General features: G+C 41.3%; 1 protein-coding gene across 1 annotated transcript in view; it reads right to left on the reverse strand.

Annotated features, from left to right (window-relative positions):
- Nucleotides 1-12,970, reverse strand: part of cnksr3 (cnksr family member 3) — a 54,267-nt gene that overhangs the window by 23,659 nt on the left and 17,638 nt on the right. Inside the window, exons 2-6 of the mRNA XM_061744399.1 lie at nucleotides 11,079-11,242; nucleotides 5,850-6,052; nucleotides 5,390-5,477; nucleotides 1,371-1,412; nucleotides 119-238 (exon numbers count right to left, since the gene is read on the reverse strand). Of these exons, the coding sequence (XP_061600383.1) occupies nucleotides 119-238; nucleotides 1,371-1,412; nucleotides 5,390-5,477; nucleotides 5,850-6,052; nucleotides 11,079-11,242 (617 nt within the window). The remainder of the gene's footprint in view (nucleotides 1-118; nucleotides 239-1,370; nucleotides 1,413-5,389; nucleotides 5,478-5,849; nucleotides 6,053-11,078; nucleotides 11,243-12,970) is intronic.

The raw sequence follows: 12,970 nt of genomic DNA on the forward strand, positions 1-12,970 counted from the left end.
CAATATTCCAACAGAGAGAGAAAAGTGGATGATGCATTTGGGCGACACAGCATATCAACTACTCCCATTCCTTGGAAAGTTTTGGCTTTTTAGAAATCAGCAAATTAGCATTCCTTACCAGACCCTCGCCTAGCTTGATGTTGGTCAGCTGGACTTCCTCCAAGCAGGTGGATTGGCTCATCAGGGGGTCAGATGTGGTTCTCACGGTCTGATCACAAATACTGTTCAAAATCTTAGACTGCAGAAGAAGAGGCAAAACAAAATGCATCAGTGATTAAGGTAAGAAGCCAAAGACTTTAATAAAACTTTCCAGTATGATCATGAGTGACGCTGGATCCTATAATCAGGTGTTATGCCGACAACAGCTAGTGGTTATTGTGTTTTTACAGGTTGGGGCTAGTTTGGTTACGCTGCTGCTCACAATGCTCATGACACAAAAGCCTCATCATTCACGTAAACCCCCTGAGCGGATACTTTCCGTAGTGTAAGGCGTGATGAGTTATGACTTCTGTGGCTAATGCATTACGTTTTAGACTGTTGAGTACACTTTTTATTGAACTGAGCTTAAAAGTTAAATGAGGAGTGTTACAACCAAAAACGTAATAATGGCCAATAACGTAATACATTTGGCCATTTCAAATGTAATAAGGCCAATAGTGTAATAATGTGCCAATAATGTAATCAAACTTTTGAGCCAGTAACGTAATAACTTTTTGCCGATAATGTAATAAGGCATTACATTATTGGCTGGTTATTACGTTATTGGCCTGGTATTAAAAAATTATTACAAAATTATTACATAATCGGCAAAAAGTTATTACATTTTTGACTCAAAAGTTTTATTAAATTATTGGCACATTATTACACTATTGGCTTTATTACATTTGAAATGGCCAAAATTATTACATTATTGGCAGTTATTACGTTTTTGGTTGTAACAAGGAGTAAAGGAGACAAAAAATTATAATAAAAAAAACACAATTAGCAGCAGTGGAGACGGAAGAAGCAGGTGGCAAAAAAGCAAGTGCAGGTAAATAAGAAGGAAAGAAGGGAAGGGGCAAAGAAAACTAGTGTTGAGTAGACTTGTTTTGTCTGAGAGTCCTTCAGGAAGCCCGGGTTAATCCCAGAGCCTGGAGAGTGTCAGCAGCAGGAAGCACTGATTGATGGCTGGGGCGTATTAGAACCGCCTCCTCTGCCAGAGATCCTATGGACCTGTTTGCTCTTTCCACTTTGGACCTGACCTTGCAACTGAGGTCATGTCACGCAATCTCTACGTAGAAAGACATAAATGCTTTCCCCTACTATGTACAAACTTCTGGATCGCATCAGGTTTATACCATGTGAAACGAGAAGATATACAGTATACTTACAACTTCCAGGATCCTTTCTTCCATCTCGTACACACTGCAGTCCTGTTGCAGGGGAGACAACGATGACAGATTTAACTTGTGAGCGGTAAACAACAGGGGAGAGGAAGAAATTATTCAACATCACGAGAAAGCAAAAAGTATAGGGGTGAGATAAAACAAGATGTAATCAGAGTCCTTCATATAGAACTGAGAAAAAATGAAGAGCAGCCACAAAATAGACACTTTTTACTCCCAAATGACCTCTTTGCTTAAATTCTGTGGATGCTATAATTGCAGAATCCCCCCTTGCGGTTTGGTATAATAGTCCTGGAGCTCAAATACAACTCAGACACTTATAGACTCACAATGTGAAGATGACATAGCAGGGCAAAACCTGTCATCATGCTAAGAACAATGGCCCCCTGTAACAGCATTTTGTTTTCTCCAAACATCAAATATTTAGATGCAAAGCTGCTTTCCAGGATTGCAAGTTGGTGGGCTTGTGGAGTCAGGGGTCACCGACAGTCACACGCAACTTTAGAGGTGGTCTGGGTTAACTGGGTGAAGGAGTCGCATATGAAATGTGCAACAGCAGCTACAAAAGCGCTGGAGTTCCCTCCTCGTGTCCCGACACAGCTCTACAGCAGGACTTGACACAGCTGAAACAACAGCCTCCCTCGACAACTGGGTCCAAAGTTTAGGGGGGTTGCAACTTTATTTTTGGTCACATCCTTTCTGATGTTAGGTGTTATGGAACTGAACTTTATGGGAATTCAAGAGAAGAAAGTAAAAAATAAAAATTGAGCAGGTAAGTTGCAACCAAGTAACGACGACAACAACAACGAAATCACCTAGTTTTGCATTTCATCGGAGCCATGACAACACACAAACTATTGTTAATACCAGAAATAAAAGAAAACCGGCGTTGTGGCATGTGTGGGCTCGTGCCAAGTGCAAAGGCAGCTGTGCTGCTCTTTGGAAAGTCATTGTGCAGACAGTGAATGGTGGTCGGGAAAGTTCCTCTCTGCATTTTCATAGCTTGCACATTCCTCAGAGCCGTTTTCAAATGCATTTAACTTGTCATCCTGTCGGTTGGTGCGAGCTGATGAGGCCTGCACACCTGACTGTGGCCTCTCGCAACGGCTTCACATCAAAACCACATGCGTGTTGCTCTTCCTAAATATTCTTCGGGATCTATGTTTGTCTGCTTTTGGGGGAGTATGTGCCATGTTTCCTTTACTTGGGAGGGAAACAAAAACAAAAAGCAATCATGAAGTCGGAAAAAAACTAAATCATAATTTCACTTGACATAGTTTAGCTCCAAAATCTTGTTTCCATACGCTGCGATCTCTCGTGTCAGCCAGCAATATATGGTGGTTTCAGAAAGAATTTAGCTATGGTTGCGTAAACAAACAACTGCACATTTCCTTCACAAAGTGGCCCGTGTTTGGATGACTACACTGGAAACCGAGCCAGGAGGGATGAACTAAAAATATATATTTCGAAATGTGAAACGAAACAGACAGGAGTTGGCGGTTTTCCCATCAAGCTTCAACATTTACAGAACTTTTCTCTTATTTCACGGTATCCAATCGTGTGAAAACAAAAAGCGTAGTTAACAATTCATCTGTTTGTTATTTTAAAAGCACCCAGATATCTTGGGCAGAGCCATAGTGGAGGCTGGATCTCAACTGAGGACTGTGAGAGGCTGAGGAACAATTCCCTGCATCTACTGATCCCTCACATTATTGACTTGATCCCACAACCGAAGTGGATCAGATGACTGTGTGCAGCTCTCGGGGCCTTTGATCTGCCACCGGAGCAGATTTTGCATGGACGAGCAACAAAGTGGCCGAGAGGTCGGCCGCCCTGCCGGCAAAGAGCGGGAACCTGGACGAGATTTTAGCATCAACATACAACTTTCCTGTAGGATAAATCCGACACGTTTCAGTTATTTGGCCAACGCTCTAACAAAAAAAAAGAAATACTGTCAGTATCTCATCCTACATTTCAGGAGTAGGAGGCAGGAAAAAATATCTTCTTTGTAAGACAATGACCTCCACTCCACTGGATCAGCCAAGACGTGCGATGTGTTCACTGTTTTCTGGACTGTTTCCATTGTGCGTGTGTGCGTGTGTGTGTATTCAGGCTTGATTCAGCCTCATCATATAATATGCGTGATCTAAAAAGCTCATGGCATCCTCTCATTAGGAATGGGCGATATTTTACCGTTCACAATAAACCGTCATAAAAATTCCCCACGGTAAGAATGTGTCATCTCACCATAAAAACGATAAATTGAGGAAATGAGAAAAAAAGACAGAAAGAAAGAAATGAGCCTGAAAGACCGAAAGAAAGAAAGAAAGAAATGAGCCTGAGAGAAAGAAAGAAAGAAAGAAAGAAAGAAAGAAATGAGCCTGAAAGAAAGACAGAAAGAAAGACAGACAGACAGACAGACAGACAGACAGACAGACAGACAGACAGACAGACAGACAGACAGAAAGAAAGAAAGAAAGAAAGAAAGAAAGAAAGAAAGAAAGAAAGAAAGAAAGAAAGAAAGAAAGAAAGAAATGAGCCTGAAAGAAAGAAAGAAAGAAAGAAAGAAAGAAAGAAAGAAAGAAAGAAAGAAAGAAAGAAATGAGCCTGAAAGAAAGAAAAAGGAAAGAAAGAAATGAGCCTGAAAGAAAGAAATGAGCCTGAAAGAAAGAAAGAAAGAAAGAAAGAAAGAAAGAGGAAAGAAAGAAAGAAAGAAACAAAGAAACAAAGAAACAAAGAAACAAAGAAAGATTCCCTTTGATGACACTTTTTGTATTGGTATTTTTTTATCGTCATTTTTATCGTTATCGGGATAAATGCCAGAAATTATCGTGATACATTTTTTAGTCCGTACCGCCCATGCCTACCTCTCATATCATAAAACTAATCACCTAGCCAGTCTCCCGTACAAATGTTTTCTGTGCTGTCCCTTGCAAATGATACAAACAAATGAGGAATTGAATGAGAAATCTTCCAAACCTCTGTAACAGTTTAAGACTAAAGTTGCAAACTGCTTCTCTGCTCCACCCAGGAGAGGTAAGTAACTCCTCAAGTCTTGTGAGACTCTTTCAACACCTATCAGGCGTTTAAAATGCAGCATAATCTCTGTACTACACATATATGTGTGGGAAACGCATACCCCCACTTCTCCTGCATAACCATGACCGGGACACCCACAGTAAATCACTGGAGGTGCTGAAATCCCAGACTCTGGCGGGGAAATGGGCACTCTGGGAAAGGAATTTATCTTGATGCAATAACCCACTAAAAATGACACCTGGAGTCACAGCAGTCACGTTCACTGGCGGTGTAAAACGCTGCAGATAAACCTTTAAAAGGATGAAAGTCTGCACAGGCGTGCTTAAAAGAGGAAATATAATTTGTGAAAATATGTGTACATGTGGCCAAAAATTACAAACCGACTGAACAGAAGACGGCAGGAAACTCTACTATGATGAATTACCGCGGCATAAAGTTGTGAAATGTGAAGGTTTTCAGCTGCGGAGCTGTTTTATCCATTAACCGTCTCTCTGCCTGGCCACTTCCTCATCCCTGCGAAAAAACCTGCACGCTGCTTTGAGACAGTTTGGCCTCCTGCTGCAAGAACCTCAGAGAGGCAGAAACAGGAACCGCATGGCTGACGGAGAACGCCAGCCTTGGGAATGCGGGCAGCCGCCTTTCAAAGAATGCTCACGGAGTGTTATGAAACTGGAAACACGGGAGCGACGTTGACTAATAAACGTCTCCACACTGGGGGGGGGTCTCCTCATTAGCCGACATGAAGGGGAAAAAGGTCCCAAAAAAACATCAGCTTTTGCAATAATGCACTCAGACTGCAGGCTTCGGGCTTAGGTCACGGCTGCCAAACCACATTTCCCATAACGCTCTTCTCGCAAATTTCAAACTGCATGTCTATGCCCTCGGGCTGGTATTTGCCCAGTGGAAAAAAGCTATTGTGCGTATGTTTTCGGGGTGTGCACTGTTGAACTAACAAGCGTGCAGACCTGCTGAACTGTGGTGGTGAGCTCAAGGCACAGCTGAATGATCTTGTTCTTGGTCGCTGTGAAGTCACTGATCCCTGTAAGAGGCGTCCTGTAAGCAGACAAAAAAAAGGGAAAGAAGGAAGAAAGTGAGACCATTGGAAAAAACAGCCTCGAGATAATATGCTCCACTTGTGTCAAACGCAGAGCATTACGGCACTCCGCGTATTTAGTGTTAACTTGACACGCAGTGGCTAAAAATAGCTTATCAGCTTAACTATCCCAACCACCTGAGGAACATTGTACTTCCTGTCCTCTGTTTATATCACGCACATAAAAAAGTCAAACATAACATATGTCTAACTTTTTTTACCCCCTTGGGCAAAGCTGGTGCGGTCAGTTTATGTGTAGCAAGTTTAAGCACCCGCCAACTGGGGGCGCGTCTTATAAGATCAAGTACGTGGTAGTGAGGAAGCCCGAGCACCTGTCGAGCCACGCCAGGAGGCTCTTGGCAGCGCCGATCAACTCCACCACAGAGGTCAGGAAGTCGTTTGGCGGCTTGCGAGAGATGCTTCCGTCATATGCTGGACTCTTTCTCCTGTCAGCTGTGGCCATGTGGAGACTGTTGGTTGCAGCTCTCATCCTCACCACCAGATTCTTCAAGTTATCCGTTTCCACTCCATAATTCTGGAAAATTACAAAGTTGAATTAACATATGACAAATAAAATAGATTAAAAAAAACCTTCAAGTAAATTGAACCCATGAATGCATGAAGTGTAAATCCTTAAGTGTGTCTCCTACCCGCTGGAAAAACGTGTTGTTTCTTGTACAGTGAAAGGCTGTAATCATTTCTTTTAACCGATATGATTTACGTGCACGTGCCTGTGAAAATACCACAGGCATAAAATTCCCTGCAGCAGTCCGTAGATTTGTTCCAGGGCATGCAAAAGCTATCACCTGATTTCTATCAAGTCAGGCAAAGTTTGCATTCTTGAGACGGGGTTGTTTCCTGCTGTGGCATTCCTCTAATCCAAGGGTAATCATGACGGTACAAATCAGCATGGGACTAAGCAGCAAGACGATACACGTGTTTTTCCTTGAGGATTGAATGCGTTTCTGGCTAACAACGTGTAAGGTTTTAACTGATCTAACAGGTTTGCTATAGGCAGATGGAAGAGAAGTGGCCTGGTTCCTGGACTTAATCAAAGCTTACAGGGTGTTGCATCGCAGCACGCAGCACTGCCCTATATGTGATGTGAAAAAAGCCCAATGTGCTGTGCAACGAGTAAAATATCACATGTTTGGCAAGCAGCGACAAGGCTCTGTAAGTGGTTAGTGTCTCATTTTACTTTGCTGGCACTTAAACTCGGGCTCAAGAAAGCATGCAAATCAGTTCACTCATTTTAGTCCCAGAGGAAATAGTGGAATAACTGGACCAGTCCAACAGTAGCTGTGGCTTAATTCATGCCACACTTGACCTGAAATAGATTGTTGATGCATTAAAAATATAAATAATCGGATGCTGAGTATCCCTCCGACCCCCTGCGAGTAAAAAAGTCTCCTGGCGTTTTATTAGCAGGGTACTCACACCGGCCCACAGATGTCTGGGCGGCTTTGGTCCCACATCGCCAGCTGAGCTTGAAAAAGCCACATTTCTTTCTTTCAGCATCTTTACAGAGGCAATGACTTAATCCAGACTGGGGTTATTGAAGATGACTTATCTCTCTCTCTCTCTTATTTATGTATATATATATATATATATATATATATATATATATATATATATATATATATATACACAGAGCCGCCTGGGAGATTTGCGAGGCCCTGTGCGAAATGGCCGGGGGGGGCCTCGCGAAATTTTTTGGGTTTTTCGGGTCGATCGGGTGTCTATATGCGCAATTTTAACTCTCCAATTAGCAAAATACTGGATACCTTCCCCTGCCTCATCATCATCTGGCCTGCCTCGAAGCGGGGCCCCACGGCTGCTTGAGACCCGGTCGGATCGGTGATTTTTGTAACAAATTTATCAAACGAGCCTTTCAGAGAGGCATTAAACTCTTCCATTTTCTTTAGTTTTTTTTTTCCCCTTTTTTCATCCCCTGATCGAAATTTCCTGATTCTGTCTCGTTCTCTCGACATTGTGTGACAGTTTGTTCCAACTCCACCCGTCTGGATCAGAGCAGCTTGTGTCTGCGCTTGGTCTCATCAGTTGTATTGAACAACAGACACGCGCATCATTGCACATATATTTATTGATATGCACAGACTAGTACACATTTAGGTCTGTAATGGAACGTGACTGTTGATATTTATAAGGGAAAAAAAAAAAAAAAAAAAAAACGTCCATAGCGCGAGGCCCCTTGGGGCGCGAGGCCCTGTGCGGTCGCACGGTTCGCACACCCCTTGCGGCGGCCCTGTATATATACATACATATATATATATATATATATATATATATATATATATATATATATATATATATAGCCTTGAAGTTAGGTAAAAATATAATCTCCAGTGGAAAATAAAATGCCACAAATTCCATTATGATGATATTAATTTGAACATCTCTAAGCCAAAACTGCAGATGTAATGTGTTGAAAAACTAAGTAGAAGCCACGATAACAGATGTGGAGCCCCGTTATTAAATAACTGTAAATAACACTTTTCCTGTATGATGATCTCCAGGTCTTTACGATGTTGTTACAATATATTGAGCTTGTGGGACTTCATTTCTCTTTGGGTCCCACCACAGCATTTTAAATCAGGACCTGACCTTAAATGTGCCATTGCAATGGCTCGCCTCTTCGTTTTCCGTTTTAGATTTCACAGTGTATCGTGGCCAAATGTCTCCACTTTGGTGCTGTTTGTACAAAGGAGATTGTTCCAGAGGCTTTGTGGTTTAAATACAAGTGTGCAAATTTAATCTATGATGCAATGTTCTTTTCAGAGAGTGGAGGCTTTCAGCAGCAACCGTTCCAAACAACACTCGCTTGTTCAGTGTTTTACTAATTTCACTATTGCGAACATTAAACAAACTAATTCAGACGTGTAAAGTCTGAGAGTCTGTAAGTCTCGACTCTGTTGCAATGTCTCTGAACATTGCAGTGTGAGAACTTTGGATGAACCTGCTGGGACACCCATTCCTTGGGAGACTGGCAGCTGAAAGCTTTAGACTTGTGAATAATTTTTCCTCACTGTACAATTATATTGTTTGGAAACTTCTATTCTAAGCTCGTTTGCTCTCCGCCTTCCTCCTTGGCCTTTTGTTAACACACCTGAATGTAACAGATCCACCAAAACCTGCCAAAAGCTCTGTTTTTCCAGATGTCCTCACACTTGTTGATGATCAGTAAAGTGCATTTGATCAGCATCACCTGACTTCTACTTAGCCTCTTAATTCTTCTGGAATCATTGCAGCTTTACTTCAATTTATTTCTACAAAACTGCCTCTGCATTTTATTTAAGATTTTGTTGAATGAATAATGACATGGTGTTATAGATCACATGACGCTGTTCTTCTGCAGTTGTATTTATTTAACTTCAAAACCTTGAAAGATGTTTTTTTCTGTAAAAGATGCAAATGAGGGTTGGGCAGGAAAGAAAGACATGCAAGTGCGTCTCTTGTTCTAGTGCACCACCTGAGGTAATTGTTACACTATACCGTCGGACAGATTCAATTCAATTCAATTCATATTTTTATTTCATAAACATAACATAAGTTACCTGCGTGCAACATAAAATTAAACAAATACCTTTTATCAGGTTTTTCAGGTGCAGGTTCAAAATACAAATTAATTCGTCAACACTCGAAAGGGAGTGGGAAGAAGAAAACTTATTTAATCCCACCCCTGTTTCTCATAAACAACTTGACAGATTTTTTTTCCTCCTGTCTCAACATTTGAACCAAAAAAATGAAAAAAAGACCTATATCAAATTATAATAAAAAAATGTCTACAGTTCACCTCACCTAAATTCACACACATTGTGGCCACGAAATGCAGATGCATTTCATGGCCACAATGCCTGCAAATCCAGGAACAATGTATATAGTAATATTTATAGTTAACCGTTAACTTATATTTATAATAAATACCAGCAATGGTAAGAGTAACAATACCCTTTGCAATTAGTCGAAAAGCATGCTGTAAGAATGACGGATCCAGCTGATTTGTTATGAAATGTTGTCCCAACGCCTTATAGATAAAGAGGTGAGTCATTACAGTTGGAAAACAAATGGAGACATCTTGGCCTTCAGCTCTCACTCTGCAGGAAACATTGAGACCGAGTAATATCCAGTAAATTAAGTCAATGTTCTCACTTGGTCCCAGGACGGCAATTTGACCTGGATAGCTTTTTTGAGGGGAAGACAATTATAGACACGATAATGGAAGGTTCCTAAAGGGTTATGGGGCTCTGCGTTTTCAATAATCATGACTCAGGCTTGAAATTCCAAAGAGGATGTGAAATTATAACATCACAAGTGCACATGCATAAATACATATATATATAGTTATATATAAAAAAGGTCAAAAGCTTGAATGAAAGTGACTGCATTAACAGTCTGACCTTGCAGGGACCTGAGTGGGTAGGGAAAAAAACAGAGGGGGAAAGTGTAAAAGGATGTGTTGTGGCTCCGGCACTGGTGGTCTGTGTTCCTGCCAGTAGCAATGACCTTGTCTCAGTTAAATTTAATTGAATCTGGGGCCTCACTTCCTCCCAAGGGACGTGTAGAAGGCTTTGGCCTCAGTTTTAATAAGGAACCCACCCCCTAATGTACAAAAAACATTAAGCTGCACTACTTCCATCAGAGGTGAAAGGTTCCTGAAAGTCCAGAATTCCTGTCCTAGTGTTCAATCGAAAAGGGAAGGAGGGTGAGTGCAAAAGCGTCAAATACTTCCTGTCCAAACTGCACAAGGGTATATTGTGTTCACCATTAGCCATCAGGCCAAAGAGATCAAAACTACTCGAGATCTTGTCGCATTGGTGCAAAAAGTTCTATAGGTGCACAAAAACCTGGTGTCCATTACTGCAAGAGTGAATGATGGTAAAGCTCAGTGGATGGCCCATATGGTACAGGTTCTGTGATGAGTAGATCTATCAAAACAGGACAAATTTGATCTATGTACATGTCCTAAGTGTTTTCATGTGGGTTCAAGGGTTCAGAATATAGGAGAGTTTGACTTTTAACATTGCTTAAATTTGTGTATCTGCCTTACTTGGGATAAACCTTCTGTGCTGTTGACAGGAATGTTTTTTTTTTTTTTACCTCCAGCATTCACTTTACCATTAGGTTGAGATTCAGCCTCTTACAGGAGGATACAGTTTACATTTAAAGTTTCTTCAGGGCTGAAATTCAACATGCGTAAGTGTTTAATGTAAAGCGCTTTAAGAGAGCATAAAGACAAAAATGCTGACACTGATCAAAATGCGGGGACCGCAATCTGGGACTTTTATGGCACAGGAAGTAATAAAAGTCCAAATTGATCCCATCTGCTGAAAAACCTGGGTCTCTTTCAAACGGAGCATGGACTGTTTTCATGTTTCTTCTCATGTTGGGAAGTTTAAGGGAAAGACATTTTGCTGATGCTTCGAACATGATTGGGTGGATCAGTGTCCAGCGGAGATAATGCTCTCCTACAAACCCCTTTCTGAAGATATAACACCCCTGCAAATACACCATGATGTCCCTCCAGTCATTAATCCACTAACCAGAGCGCAAAGCAGGTCAACAGCTTCCAGAACAAGTTCCTGGTGTCCGATCCTGGCCACGCCGAGTTCCTCCAGGTCTTGATGCGTGATCTTCAGCAGCTGTTCCCCGCTGATCTTCTCCCTCTCAAAATTACTCACATATTGCTGCAAGTTGTCGTCCAAGCCTGGAGAGTTAAAAGGGGGGGGAAAAAAATAGAAAAGCTCGTAAGACAAGAACAAACATACATCAGTGTGTCGTTGTCCTCCATAAGGGCCCAACGTCTCAATGCAAAACAAAAATAATGCCATCAGGTGTAGTCGGGTTTATCAGCGCACGCCCTAATTGAGTTAGTGGGTGTACGGTGTAGATAAAGAACAGGTGGGACAGCTATCTTCGCTAGACAAACAAACCATGAACAGAACAACGGTTGGGACCTCAAAGTCTGCGCCGCTGGTTAAACAATGGATACTATATTTGTGTGTCGATGGATAACTTGTGTGTGTGTGTGTGTGTATGTGTGTTTGTTTCAGTAAAAGCGCCAGTATTAAAGGCGTGCCTCTTCTACTATTTGAAGCTCAAGTCACAAACTTGTTGGACTGTTAGACTAACATCTGCTGTGGTCGGCGAATGAGGAAGGATTTAACTCACCTAAAAATACAAGAAAGAACTGCATAAGGCTTTTCTGACACTCTAAAGCGAGTCATCCATGTACGTTACAATAAAAAAACGGACAAAACATACTGTTATGCATACAACAGTTGGGGAAAAAATAGGCCTTTGTATCTCTGTATGTGTGTGTCTCTGTATGTGTGTGTGTATATGTGTGTGTGTGTGGTTTTGGCCACTGAAGTAAACGCCATGTCTCTCCCCATCAAAGAGCATATAGAGAGCGGGCAGCTGCAGCTTCATGGCCGTGTGCCCTGCATCTCTGAAAGACCTGTCAGCTGCAAGTGCCCCCCCCAACTCTTAAAAACCATACCACACACAAACAAAAACACACACATTCACATATTCCTCAGTAAGAAGACTTTATGTTGATTTTCAAGATGGAAAAACGCCGTATTTTAAGACTTGTGTGCTAATATCATCCATCCGTTTCAAGTACAAAGCTTAAGGCTACACGTGAGAACTCTCTGGGTGTGTTCTGTGGTCACCGGGCCACTGGTGTCTCCACGCCGCTGGGAAGCTGAGTCTGTGCACCTGTTACTGACAGTTTGCATACAGGAAAAACAAAAGGTATGTGAATGTGTGCGTATAAAACGACAGTCAGTGCCAAGCAAACAGGATTAGGCTGCATGTGCGAGGCAATCACAACCACTGCCAGGATTTCCTTATATATATAAACATAAAAAAGGAAAAAAACTGATATTCTTGATGAACATTTAAGAAATGTGTCCTTCCAAACTGCTGACACACAAAAACTGATAAAATTGTTGAAAAATAAATACAAAAAAAAGTATAAAAGGTTTATATCTACCACTGCTTTGAAGTAGGCGGAGTTAAGTTTGAAAACTATGATGTCACATACGGGTGGGCAAAAATATCGATATGGCAATATATCGCGATACTTTTCCAGCCGATTCAATATCGATATTCAAAATTTGAATATTGATTTTTTTTTGTATTTTTTATTTTTTTATCCCCGATTTTTTTCCCATTATATCACCCAGTGCTCCTACCTAAGTGACAGTCCTGGCATTGCCACTCTCTACCAACCCTGGGAGGGCCCTGCACTGAGCTCAGGTTTTATTTGACGTTTTATTTCATTTTATAATTAATTTTTTATATAACACAATTGCCTGTCCTTAAAAAATGAAAAATAATGGACAGAGGTTTATTTATTTATGGATTTATATCTATACTGACTGATCACTGTGCCTGTCCTTGGTTTTAGTACCCATCTTTCTTGTGT

This window comes from Cololabis saira, chromosome 16 (genome assembly GCF_033807715.1).
Source record: "Cololabis saira isolate AMF1-May2022 chromosome 16, fColSai1.1, whole genome shotgun sequence".
NCBI lineage: Eukaryota > Metazoa > Chordata > Actinopteri > Beloniformes > Belonidae > Cololabis > Cololabis saira.